Here is a 14,099-nt window from a genome sequence, read left to right on the forward strand (position 1 = left end):
AACACTGATCATCAACTCCTTTCTAAAATATTGCACATGATACTCCGTCTTTTCTTTTGTTTGCACAGGAGCAAAAAACAAAAAGGAAAAAAAAAAACCAAAACAGCACGTCTGTTCAGACACCAGAGTACGTCTACCTTGCAAGTAAGATGCCTGAGGCAGATACTCGCTCTGGTTCAAACAGGATGAGCCCTGGTACCGAAGGGCACCGTGGGGAGAGACGCTGGTCTCAGTCTCAATCACACATCCTCGTGGTCACAGGGGACTGGTCTGGCAGGTAGAACACAGGAGGGGAGCCCACGCTGCTTGAGGGACTTCGGAAATGCGGGTCAAAGGAGCTCGGGGCCACGCCAACTTCACCTTTCAAAAAGTCATCATCTTCATCCTCCACCACCTGCTGTACAAGGACAAGAGATTACCGGTCAGACCACCAGTGGCGGTGTGCAAAGCTTTCGAGAATGTCTTTCAGGAATGTGCCGCTTCTGGAAGATGAAGGTAGAGGAAATAGTTTTTGGTTTTTTGTTTTTTTTTAAGTAGGCTTCACGCCTGCCCAGCATGGAGCCCAACACGGGGCTTGACCCCACAACCCCAAGATCATGACCCGAGCTGAGATCAAGAGCCAGACACTTAGCCAATTGAGCCACCCGGGTGCCCCAAGAATGTCTTAATTTTGAAAGTTTACTCCGAGGCACACTTCATCCCCAACTGCCCACACAACTGCCGATCACATGGGACTGCTTGTTTAAAGTCCAATTTTTTAAACAGATTTTAAGCTCAATGAGGGCAGACGGCAATGACCTGTCTTTCTCACTCAGTGTCATCCCCCTTGTATCTAACAGTGTAAATGAGTGAATTAATGACCACCCCCAAAGCAAAATATAAAGGCAAAAAGAGTTTTCCAATGATTACTTATGAAAAAAGAGACATAAGTAAATCTGAGATTGTTATTTGGTGGTAATGACCGTGTGATAAAGATCCTAATTTGTTGAGGGGCGCCTGGGTGGCTCAGTTGGTTCAGCATCCAACTCCTGGCTTCGGCTCAGGTCATGATCTCAAGGTTTGTGGGTTCAAGCCCACACTGGGCTCTGTGCCGGCAGTACGGAGCCCGCTTGGAATTCTCTCCCCCCCTCTCTGTCTCCCTCCGCTCTTTGTAGTCTCTCTCCCTCTCTCAGGATAAACTTAAAAATAAAAATAAATAATAAAAAAAAACTGTAATATGTTGAGCTGACTTTTAATTAACCTTCACTTCCCAAACTCAGCTTACAAAGTATCTACTTTTTGGTTCTGTTTTTTTAATTTTGTTTATTTTTGAGAGAGAGGAAAACAACACGTGAGCGGGGGAAGAGCAGAGGGGGGAGGTGGAGAGAGAGAATTCCAAGCAGGCTTCGTGCTGTAGTGCAGAACCCAATGTGGGGCTCAATCTCACAACCCTGAGATTGTGACCGGAGCCAAATTCAAGAAGTCAGACGCTTGGGGCACCTGGTGACTCTCTGTTGGTTAAGCGTCAGACTCTTGGCTTCGGCTCAGGTCACGATCTCACAGTTTGTGAGCTCGAGCCCCGTGTCAGGATCTGCTGACAGCGTGGAACCTGCTTGGGATTCTCTCTCTCCTCTCTCTGTGCCTCTTCCCCACTTGTGTGTGCCCTGTCTTTCTCTCAAAACAAACAAACAAACAAACAAACAAACAAACAAAAGCTGGACACTTAATTGGCTGAGCCACCCAGGTACCCTGCAAAGTATCTAGTTTAAACAATTCATCAAAAAAACAAAAACCCTTTTCTTTTTTTTTTTTTTTCAGCGTTTATTTATTTTTGGGACAGAGAGAGACAGAGCATGAACGGGGGAGGGGCAGAGAGAGAGGGAGACACAGAATCGGAAACAGGCTCCAGGCTCCGAGCCATCAGCCCAGAGCCTGACGCGGGGCTCGAACTCACGGACCGCGAGATCGTGACCTGGCTGAAGTTGGACGCTTAACCGACTGCGCCACCCAGGCGCCCCTAAAAACCCTTTTCATAAGAACATACCGTGAGCTTGGAATTTTGTAAAAGCAAAAGGAACAAAATGCCGTCTTTAAGTGTGACACTGCTAATTACTACATGACTGTCATCCGTGTCCACCAAGGACACTCCCAGCCGGGGTGCCAAGTCACAAGCGTACCTTTCTGACAGGTTTCGTAAACTCTTGAAGCTCCTCTGCACTCATGTTTTCCCAGATCTGATAAATAGGATCAATGAATTTCTTCGACCTGTTGACAGAGATCACATCTCAAAATCAAGTTCAATGCTACTGCGACAGTCAGACATGTGTAGAGCCCTTCTCTCACAGGATCCACTACCCAAAATAAAAACTGTGGTTCAAATAATCGCTGTGTCAAAATCCTGCATGTCAGTACTGTAAATGATGTGGCTCCTTCTTGGTAAGACTTCCCCCACTCAGATGGAGTATTAAACTAATGTCTCATCTTTTTATCGTCAGGTGAAATTATTCCTCAACTATGCAAAGCCTGACAATGAGTTAGAATATGTCCAAATGAAAACAAAGTGATATTCCTCTGAAACTTCATTTTTTGTATATCCCTACAGTAAATCTACTAAAAATTAGTCTGGGAAAAAAGACCCACCTGGTTTTCAGTCAACCAAGACTCGAGGGACCAGATGACCCTGAATCGTGTTGCTAGTTAGAAACTGTACCATAAGCGAAAGTCCTCCTTCCTTATACAAGTGCAAAGTTAAGACTGGCTCGGTGGGTTTTCTGAATTACCCATCCAGATAAATTACATGGCTGTTGATGACCTTTCCAACAGCGTGGAATGTGGTCTCCAGAGGAAAGAACAAGTCGCTAGGCAGAACATTATGAACCACGAAAGGGCAGCATCCTCCCCATCCAGGCTTTTCTATCCCCATCCCCTTTTATGTTTAAACCAACAGGTTTAAAGAAAAACAAAAAATAAATCACAAGACCTTTGGTGTCAATCCAGGCTTCTTCCTGAGCTAAAGATCGGCCCCGCCCAGTGTGCTCAGAGCAGGCCGCAGCGTCTAACGGGTATTCCCTACTCGGGGTCCGTGAAACATGTGCCTGGAGACCGTGAGTTGCCGATACACAGACACGAATGGCCACTCGATGACCAGGAAACCACACTCGTGGGAAAAGCCAATAGATACCACACGTAAATTCACCACCGACAGGGGGACTAAGAGCACCCACCTCTTAAGCACACAAGGATCGAAGGGGAAGAAGGTGTCGAGTGGGTTCGTGCAGGTTCGCACGGAGTCCCCTCCGGCTGTACTTCTAATAACTGGGAGCATCTGGCGATTGTTCCTCTCAATGATCGTGTAGCAGAAGACCAGCTGGTATTTACTGCAGAACCACAAAACCAAAACACAGACGGGCGGCGTTAACACGGTGGATGGTGGAATGACTGCACGGACGTGCCTGTTGTGTGCGACACCTGTTCTAACCACGCGGATACTGTCAAACGTATTAAGTGCAAGAAAAGACAACACAAAACAGAAAGCAATGCTTTTAGGGTACAGCTTTCCGGGTCTACTATTTAGAAGCGTGTTAATAATAAGGAGAAAGAAAAGTGTGGCTATCACCTTGACAAGGATAGAGCGGGCTGAGATTATTAATAGGCATGACTCACTAAACATGAATGTGTTCGCGGTGGGACTCTTAGAGTCTGCAAAATTACAGAAGTGGTCTCTTTTTGCCGTTTGTAAGAGAATAAAGGGGTTCAGGATTTACGGACAGGATAGCGGCTGCTGAGGGAGAGAGACCTGGCTACTGAAGCCACGAGAACTGTACTGGTTTACCTATAACGTCGCCCCTAAGCTGCTGTTCCCAATTCTGAAAAAACTAACAACTTAAACCCCAACAAAGGATCAACTAAAAAAAAATTAATGGAACATTACACAGCAATTAAAATCCAAATGCAGTTGTACGGGTCGATGTGTATCTCAAAACCACTAAGCGAAAGCAACGGGCACGGAACGACACAAGAATTCCACCTCTTGCTCTGAGCTCTCGACCTCACATCTCACCCCGAGCAAGCCCCACCCCACGCCGACAGCCTGCTGGACAGTCCACTTGCCAACCCAAGCCCTCTAGTCCCAGCCCAGGAATGTTCTGGGCCACCTGCCCCACTTCACTCAAGTCTGCTGCTTCCCATCTTCCTGCAGTGTGCTGGGACCCTTCACCTGCCGAATGCTCTTGCTTGTTGTTTATTCCTTTCCTTGATTCTGTTACCATTTCTGAGATCTCAGGACAGACACGGTACCTTGAACTTGACGGCCAGCAAATGAAAATTAAGGTTACCGAGTAAGAGCAGCAAGCGGTCTAAAGGGGACCAAGGGGTGGAATCTTTGTCTAATAGAACAGACTCTTGTGCGTTGAAGATTTTAAGCTATGACCCTACCCTGAGTATCCCGTCGCCAACTCGCTGTGTGCGCCAAGCAGACTAACTCGGGGAGGGCCAGGCTGCCCGCACTCGAATGTTGGCTCTGACACAGTCGAGCCACTGTGTCTCACGGGTCATTCCCGCTCTCCGGGCCTCCACCTCCCTGTTCTTTTTTTTTAAAAAAAATTTTTTTTTTTCAACGTTTATTTATTTTTGGGACAGAGAGAGACAGAGCATGAACGGGGGAGGGGCAGAGAGAGAGGGAGACACAGAATCGGAAACAGGCTCCAGGCTCCAAGCCATCAGCCCAGAGCCCGACGCGGGGCTCAAACTCACGGACCGCGAGATCGTGACCTGGCTGAAGTCGGACGCTTAACCGACTGCGCCACCCAGGCGCCCCATCCACCTCCCTGTTCTTAAACAGGGCCTTACCACATCAGTCCTGGGACTGTGAGGACGCAGTGAGCTCCATGTGAAGGGCTTCTGAGCGTGCGCGAGCCGGAGCCCCAGGCCCGACAGAACAGTCCTGCACCAGCCCGTCTCCTACTGTGGCACATCCCTCTCGCGTCCAGTCTATTTTCCTTACTCTAATAAACATCTTTGGTCTGTAACTCTCGGCTTACTGGCTGCCTCACTCGTTTCAAAGTGCCGAGGCTTCTGCTGAGTTACAGTCTTTGAACAAAAGCAGGAGCAATTTCCATTACCACCAAAGTAAGAACAAAATCCTAACTGCAGCGTTCCCTGTAAGTACTGCATTACTGGCTTCTACGTGTTTGATGGTCATTAATTTGACTGAATAATTTCACAGAAACTTAATGGAACTTTAAAGTATTAATATAAAGTTGTTTTTAAATAATTCCCACCAATAAAGTATTAATAACTTACCTTGTGATTGCAGCAAAAAAGTTAACTACCGAAGGCAGACAAATCTTCAGGGGATTTAGCTGACTCATCACTATACGTTCAAAATTTAGACTCTGAAGGTATGTCAAACCTTTGATTAAAAAACAAAACATTTTTAAAAAGTACAAACATAACAGTCCAAGTATCTTTAAGCAGCACAGATTATTTCACACTTTAAAAAAACTTCTCACGAGGGGCATCTGGGTGGCTCAGTCGGTTAAGCGACCGACTTCAGCTCAGGTCATGATCTCGCCGTTTCCGAGTTCAAGCCTCACATCGGGCTCTCTGCTGACAGCTCAGCAGAGCTGTTTCAGATTCTGTGCCTCCCTCTCTCTCTCTGTCCCTTCCCCACTCGTGCTCTGTCTTGCTCTCTCAAAAATAAATAAAGATTAAAAAAAAATTTTTTTTTAATTTTTCACAGAGCTACTTGCAGAAATGCTTTAAATACAGGTCCATATGGTCATACAACAAAGAGCCTAAGAGAAGGTCACCACACTTGCTTAGGACTAGGTCACCTCTTCTAAAGAAAACAGGGTATTCTTTCAAAAACCCAGGAGGTAATCATACATCCCTAGCGGGCTATTAACTTACATGACAATTTGGGATTCAGATACGCATAAGCTCAGCACACGTTGAGTTTACAGAGAAAAAAATACTCGTGATCTGGTTTCAGTTAATCATGAAATTGCTACAAACTGGAGGTAACAAAAGGAGGCTCCGTCCTGAGAGGTTCAGGACCGAACCACCTGAAACTCCTCCTTCCTGCCATCCCCAGACAGACACACATGCCGGTCTGACAACAGCCAACGGACAGCAGGACCCGCGCGGCTGAAACCATCAGCGCGGTGGAGCGTCCCACCCAAGGGGGGACAGCTGCTCGTACTTCAGGTGCTGCGCTGGGTTTTTTACAAGGAAGCCAGGGAGGTAGAGTAAGAATGAGATACCGCCCTCTGGGAACTAGGAACTATTAATTCTCTCCTAGATCAGTAAGAGAAAGACACCATACTTATTTCAAAAGGCAAGCAAACCCACTTGTACTTAAGTATATATTTTTAGGAGATTCTTGGATGGTTTGTTTTTAAGGTTTCTTTATTTAAATGACATCTACACCCAGCACAGGACTCAAATTCACGACCCTGAGATCAAGAGTTGCATGTTCTTCCAGCTGAGCCAGTCAGGCTCTCCCCATCTGTGATGTGTATTTTGATAAAAATGACTAAAAATGGGATAATGTCATGGCTTACAAGAAATACATCCTCTTTACCAAGACTCTTACCATTTATTTATACATAAAAAAAAAAAAAAAAGACAATACTTAAAACCCTTATCCTACTCCTGGTTTATACAACTAATTTTAACCCCCACATCTTTTCAAAAGTGACAAGATAGGAGTAAATCCATACAATGCAACACACACAAGTGTCAGTTTAGAGCTGTGGTTCTCAACTCAAAGCAGCTATGCCCCCAAGAGGACACGTGGCAGGTTCTGGAGGGTTTTAGCTGTCACAACAGAGCAAGGAGGGGATGCTAAGCTTCCTACAGTGCAAAGGACGTAGCCCCTACAGCAAAGGGTTATCCAGCCCCAAATGTCAGAGATTGAGAAAATCTGGTTTAGAGAAAACAGCCTATTCGTCCATTTGAATTTTTCACGCAAGTAAACAAACACATTTAAACTCACTTCACTGGCGTTGTTCTTGTTACACTAACCTAATATACAAGCTTCATCGGGCAGATTTAAACTCTGCACAACTCTGAGAAATTAGCAAGAGTGAAACCTGGAAGATTAAGGCTGAAGTCCTTAGATAAAGCAGCATAACCGTTACGACCACAAGCTTCACATTCCTACTCATCTGGTTTTCACTTCTAACCCTGCCAAACAATATCCTGCGTGTGCCTAGGTCCCCCGGGACGCCCGCCCTTCGCTGCCAATCAAAGTGACAGGCAGGAAGCGCTGCTCCAGGCATCACCTCTGAAGAAGAGCCCCTTGGCGGGTCACAATCACTCTAAAAACACGGGTGCACACGCAAACCCATCCACTGTTAAGGAGGGCGCTTAAAGGGTTTTAGGGGCCCCTAAGGGCTGCTTGAAATTATGGGTACAAGTCTGAGCGCATTCTGACTCCACTGTTTTCATCAAACCCTCCATCCTAAAGGGTGACTAGCAGTCAAGGAAAAGCCAGTTCACATCCATCAATCCCACATCACTGACCTTCTTTGAGGTTTCCACTTAAAAGCTGCTTGTGTCTAAAAACAAAAGTGTAGAACACAGCTTGGCAGGCTGAATAAAATGGTCCATGGAGAGCAACATCACAAAAGGCCTTTGTTCCCGAATCCTGGTTATTAAGGTACATGTGCAGCCAGTTAACCAAAAGATCTAGGCATGATTTTACAGTACTAGAGAAAAGAAAAATTCGAGTCAACTTCACTTGTTTCATAAAAACACAAGAGTGACATAAAAACACACGAGTGACTCACAAAACAGCACACAACTGGCTCTCACCACAAACTAAGAGAAGTCAATCTATAGGCCTCCTGATCTGTTCCCCAGGGGCACAGAGGGGAAGGAAAAGGACGGGCGAGCAGGAAGGCAGCTTTTCAATTACAAGGCAGAGTGCACGGACCTTCGAGGAATGAGAGGCAGGCCCCTAAGGATGCCTGAGGTCCCAAGGGATGGACAACCATTTCTCCTCATCAACTCCGAAGGACTTCTGTGACGGCCACCTGCCCTCTCAGGACAATATGGCCAAGGAATAAGCCACGTTTACCAACGTCTTACAAGGGAAAGATGGTCTGGCTGACTCCACCATTCCCTACAGGGTTCTCCTTACAAGGTTCTGATAAAGTTCTATGGCCTACAATTTAGGACAGAAGGACAGATGGCTTTTAGTTTTGGGAGATGCGTTTTTTTAATAGCATCCTCGCACAAAGACATCTTCATGGATCACTGGAAGAAGCAGGCCTAGAGCTGGCCTCCTAAATAGATATTTCTATTACCTTTAAAAGACTTTTTTCTTCAGCTTTAACAGATACAATTGATTCAGAATGCAAATGAAAAATGACAAACCTATAAAAAGAATTAAAACAGTATACAACACTGTACAATATTCATGAAGACAGATGGATCTTCGTGTTCAAGTGTAACCACGCAAAACAAATGACAAAAGCTTTCCATATGAGGTTTTGTATCTAAAGGAGACATTTTATTCTGAAATCGCCTTTTGGAAATGTAAACATCTTGCATAGTGTGGAGGAACAGATTTTCTCACTTGAAAGTCAGACCAGAAGAAAAAAAAAACATGAGGCAGGGGTTTCTCTGATTTAAGACAATGTTATAATCTTTTTAAAGCATGGCATGAAAAAACACTTGAAAATTAGGTTACTTACATAAGAGGAATAAATTTAGCTCTTGCCAAAAAGCTTCCAATATAATTTCCAGCAGCTTGCCTGATGATGGCAGGATTATTTGGATCCTGCAATTTTTTCCAGAGATGCTCCAAAAATGCTTCTGCAAATCCCTATAAAAATAGAAGGTATTGCTCTAAACTTTTTTGATGTTTAAGAAATTCTGGCTATTGGAATCCTAAGATTTTTTAACTCACCAGTAGAAGAAAGTGCTAGTATGTCACACTGCCAGTTAAATAATATATGCAGTTATCATCATTCATATTTGTACAATACTTGGAGATAATACTATTAAAAACAATGTTCCCCAGCATTAAACAAGATCCCAAAAGGTGCTGAACATCAAACTCAACTCTCCACACTTCACAGTTTCAGTGACAGGGCTCTGGAGTCCACCTGTTCTAAAAGCTCCACAAGTTGACTTGGATGGTTAGCCAGAAACAGAAACCAGCAATAACCCCCACTCATGTGGGAGCCGTGTGGCAGTACGTTCCAGAGTGTAAAGTATTCTCCCAGTCTCTGACTGAACATAATGAACTTAGCCAGAAACAGAAACACAGATCAAAGTTCAGTGTTTGACTGATTATGCTAATCACAGAAAAAAGACTAATTAAGCTTCTTTTTAACAAAGGACACAATCACCAACTTCTCCCAAACAGCTCTTTTCTATATTTAAATATTTACTTATTTATTTACTTATTTAGAGGGGGAGAGGGAGGGAGAGGCAGGGAGAGGGAGGGAGGGAGGGAGAGAGGGAGAGGGAGGGAGAGGGAGGGAGAGGGAGGGAGAGAGAGAGAGAGAGAGAGAGAGAGAGAGAGAGCGCGCGCGCGAGTGCGCACACATGCGCGGGGGTGAGGCAGACAGAGAGAATCCGAAGCTCCACCCTGACGGCGCGGGAGCCCGACATGGGGCTTGGACTCATGAACCATGAGATCGTGGCCTGAGCCAAAATCAAAGGTCAGACGTTTAACTGACTGAGCCACCCAGACACCCCCCAAATAGCTCTTTTCAAAAGTTATTAACACATACTTTGGGGCAAAATGAATTTAACCTTCTTACCCATGCCCAGTACTCTCCTGACTGTTCTAGGAAGCTACAAAAGAATTGTAAGGAAAGAATCTTCTGTATTTTCATTTTTTTCCAAAACAAAAAGCCAAAGCCTGAAGATTTAAAATTCTGGGTTTAGAAGTTGTTTGGGGCTAGTTAGGATCAACTGAGAAAACACAACAGTTAAATATCCCAGAGGATTTTAATAGCAGAGGCTCCAATTAAGGGGAAGGACACCGCCTAGTGGAGCAAATGCAGAATGGCCCTTTCAGAGCACTTGGCAGAGCTGAGCCGGCTGGTGCTGGCTGGCAGCAGCCAGCAATGCCCTCTGTTCTTTCCGGCTCTTTCCACATGTTAAAAAAGAACAAGCTATTTTATGAAGGGCACTGGTAAAGTGAGCTCAAGGAAAAGAAATACTTCATGTCTCTCCTCCCTACCCCTCCACCCCAGTTTTTAAGGGGAAATCATGGGCAAGAATAAACTAAGCTGAGCTAATGGTGCCCCAGTACTCACCAGTTTAAAGCTGCAGAGGTAAAACATGAAAAACTGTACATGGCAGGAGGCGTGAGTGGGCAACAGGAGTTTGTCAAAGATGGTTATCAGATCTCGATATAAATCCTTTGTTTTGTTGTTATCTACCTTACCTAGAGAGAAAATTTGCCGTTTCAGCTTCACACTTTTCTTTAAGCTACCACTTTCATTTCCCAAAATTTTTAAAAATAAAATACCATTAAGGAACGTCACCCCTTAAGCTACGATTGTAACAAAATGCCATTTTTATTTTGCACAGATTTTCCTTTTTAACTGTAATAATCCAGCAGTGACAATGAAGCAGAACCTCATCTCACACGCTACTGTAATGCCCTAAATATGAAGGCCCCCTTTTTTTAAATGTTCTATTTACGTATTTTGAGAGATAAAGAGAGCATGTGCAAGCGGGGGCAGGGGACAGAAAGGGGAGGAAAGAGGATCCCAAGCAGATTCCGTACCGTCAGCACAGAGCCCAATGCGGGACTCGAACTTATGAACTGTGAGACCAAGACCTGAGCCAAAACCAAGAGTCAGACTGACTGAACCATGCAGGCGCCCCAATATGAAGCCCTTCTAAAAGGCAATTTTACTATTTATGTGACAGGAGCCCTTTGATCCCCTAATTCTACTGCTAGGAACTTACCCAACAGGTACCTGGACACATATATACAAGAATGTCCATAACACATTCATAATGGCAAAGGGGGGGTGGGGGGGGGGCGTGGAATGATACCAGTTAAATCCATACAATCAACAGCAACCTAGAAGAACAGTGAATGGCCTCAGACAACGCACAACAGGTGAAAAGGGCAGATTATGAAACAATGCGTATAGCATGACCCCCAAATCCACTGAAAAACACACTCCTGAATACACACAAGTTAACAGAAAAAAACAAACCAACCATGTTAATAATGGTTCTCTGAATAGTACAGATGCAAACATTTAAGTTTTCTTTTTGGGGGCATCTAGGTGGGCATCTGACTCTGGATTTCAACTCAGGTCATGATGTCACGGTTCGTGGGTTCCAGCCCCACATCTCACTCCACGCTGACAGCACGGAGGCTGCTCGGGATTCTCTCTTTCCCTCTCTGCCCGTCCCCGACTCGTGTGTGCACGGTCTCGCTCTCAAAATAAACTTTAAAAATAAAAACTTAAAAAAAAAAAAAAAACTAAATTGCCTTTTTAAATCCTTTCCTTCAATCCTTTCCAAATTTTCTCTCAACTGCATTACCTTTACAACAAAAGATTAAAGAAATAACACAGTCAACTCAGATTCATTCTGGGAATCATTCCTGAATCTTCACATGAACGGAAGAATCCTGTTTTGATGGCAAAGCCTCTAAACGAAAAGTTCCAGAAGAGCAAGAAGCGCACCAACTGGTTCACTACAGCACCGACACGTGGCCCAACACGGCACAAGGTCTCCAAAACTAACGCGTGACACTAAGCACCATGCGCCAACATGGACTACGCCCTTAGGTGTCTTCAACGGCTCGAGTGGGATCCGATCTCCACCCAACACTGAGCAGACTCCGTACTTTAACCCTTGACTGCGACAGTCACTGAAAGGATCAGGCGGCTTCGAAGAGAAACACAGCCGAGCCTGAATCCAGTCCCACCACTTTCAGGCGATGTCACACTGGCAGGTAACTTAATCTCTCTAAACCCTCTTTGCGTCCTCCTCAAAACACTAATTTTTACAGGATGTCTATCGCTGCCAGGTTCCACAGGAGCTACTATGACTACTGCACGTCGTTACCGTCTACATGGCAGACGTCCTTAATGTAGGACAGAAGCAAAGACAGCAGGATGTCCAGGCGCTCGGCTACAGGATGCACCATACGATCGGGTCTTTGTGCGTCAGCCTTTGTTTCACCGCCAGGGTCTTCGTCCTCATCCTTTGAAGACGAAGGAAAAACTGACATTAGAAACTGTAATAAAAACAGTTCTCAGAGATGATCATTTCCCTTTTTTAAGTTGTATTTATTTAATAATCACTACATTCAACGTGGGGCTCGAACTCACGACCCCAAAATCAAGAGTCACACGCCAGCCAAGAGCCCCAAAAAGGTAAAGCAAAGACACAGGTCCCCTCTCGGCAGGAGCTCCCCACCAGAAGTACGACTCAGAACCACTCAAGCAAGGAACTCAAACTAGAAGCAGATTCAGAGCCCCGCCTGACTCGCATCTCGAAGACCCACCCAAACCAAGGCCGTGCCAACACTGCAGCTTTCCCCGAGCACCTGGAATGCACTGTGCTGGACACTGCTGGTGCCCAGGGCTCCTCTCCCAGAACAGGGCACCCCTGCCCCAGCTGCTGTGAGCACTGGTGGCCAACAGCCTCTCCAGAGGACCACCCTCGCACTCCCTCCTGCCCTCCCTGTCCAGAATGACCGGCTGACAACAGGTCACAGGAGGCCATCTCCCTGCTTTCAAGCTGGAATCAAGTCTATGGCGCCATTCCCGCTCCAGAGCTCCTGGGACCTGGGGTCATCATGCTATAGCTGGAACTCTCCCTTGTAGTCCCTTCTCCTGCCCTTTGTCCCTAAATTCCACCCTCCCACCCCCCCACCCCTGCTCAGGCTCTCCTCCGGTGAACCGTGCCCCAGGCAGAGAGGTACTGCATTAAGGCACAGACTTATAAAATAAAGAAATCACACTGGGACTTTTCTATTTACCACTCCCTCGAAAACACACGTGCTTTGCAAAAACAAAAAAAAAAGCAGAAAGAGCAAAAGTTAAGAATAAAAATGAAATATACTTCACCACACCCAAATTCACAGCCATGGAAAGAAACGAACTCTCCTGGGCAGTACGCAACATGGTAACAGCTACTCATTCAAGAATCACTGTTGGGACGCCTGTGTGGCTCCGTCGGTTAAGCGTCCAACTCTTAATCTCGGCTCAGGTCATGATCTCACAGTTCGTGAGATTGAGCCCCCATGTCAGGCTCTGCACTGAGTGTGGAGCCTGCTTTGGATTCTCTCTCTCCCTCTCTCTGCCCCTCCCCAACTTGCACTCTCTCTCCCTCAAAAAAAAAATAATAATCATTTTTCAAGTTTGCTGAACTGTGAACTACTGTTTTAACCTAAAGCCTTGAAGAAGAGGAGCCATTAGCCATCGCCTCCCGCCCCCTGGAATTAAGACCTGCACACATGTGCTTTCGTTAGGAAGCACTGACCATGCTGAAGAGTCCTTCTGGGGCATCTGTCCCACCGCCAGTCTGAGCAGCTACTTCTTCGGCATCCTCAATATCTTGCCGGGATGCATTCACCTACGTTAAAGCAAAGGGGTGGAAAAGAATAAAATCATTGAGAGTACCTGGGAAGTGGAAACCCACCTGATTTACACACTTTCAAGGGTCCACCTGAGCACCCTTCCCAGCACTGTGACTCAATATACAAGTATGGTGCAAACCCATGCACTGGCCTGGGCCCCGAAGTAATTTCCAAGACTACAAATCAAACCCCCTTCACTACATAATTCTACAAAATTATTAGGAACTGTTGTGTGGTCTAAATCAACTTCAACAAATTCAACATTCATTCCGACTCTTACTACGCACAATTCACGTACGTGTCATACATAAAAGCATCTCATCAATCAACGCGAGTTAAATTTGAATGACTGAATATTCATCTTGGTATATGCCCCTTCAGATACCTAGTTTAACACACCACTCAAGTCCTGCCTTTTTTACTATCATACAGGACCCCCTTTCTAAACGTACTCTAAAATGTTCTGTTAGTACGTACGAGAGAAGACTTTACAGATTACGTACTCGGTTGGCCAGACAGGTGGACCTCCTGGGAAGCAGTG

General features: G+C 45.5%; 1 protein-coding gene across 3 annotated transcripts in view; it reads right to left on the minus strand.

Annotated features, from left to right (window-relative positions):
- RRN3 (RRN3 homolog, RNA polymerase I transcription factor) overlaps window positions 1–14,099 on the minus strand; it is a 30,008-nt gene continuing 15,909 nt past the window's right edge. For 2 of the 3 annotated variants that reach the window (XM_047087634.1, XM_047087632.1), the window contains 9 exons: window positions 13,462–13,554; window positions 12,040–12,178; window positions 10,260–10,390; window positions 8,682–8,812; window positions 7,507–7,691; window positions 5,281–5,389; window positions 3,204–3,356; window positions 2,157–2,244; window positions 1–397 (listed from right to left, as the gene is read on the minus strand). In XM_047087634.1, the coding sequence (XP_046943590.1) occupies window positions 236–397; window positions 2,157–2,244; window positions 3,204–3,356; window positions 5,281–5,389; window positions 7,507–7,691; window positions 8,682–8,812; window positions 10,260–10,390; window positions 12,040–12,178; window positions 13,462–13,554 (1,191 nt within the window). In that variant the 3' untranslated portion in view covers window positions 1–235. The remainder of the gene's footprint in view (window positions 398–2,156; window positions 2,245–3,203; window positions 3,357–5,280; window positions 5,390–7,506; window positions 7,692–8,681; window positions 8,813–10,259; window positions 10,391–12,039; window positions 12,179–13,461; window positions 13,555–14,099) is intronic. The other variant, XM_047087633.1, reaches the window with a different exon arrangement.

This window comes from Lynx rufus, unplaced genomic scaffold (assembly GCF_022079265.1).
Source record: "Lynx rufus isolate CCGP_SWC_20201006 ecotype Redwood Valley unplaced genomic scaffold, mLynRuf1.p SCAF_23, whole genome shotgun sequence".
NCBI lineage: Eukaryota > Metazoa > Chordata > Mammalia > Carnivora > Felidae > Lynx > Lynx rufus.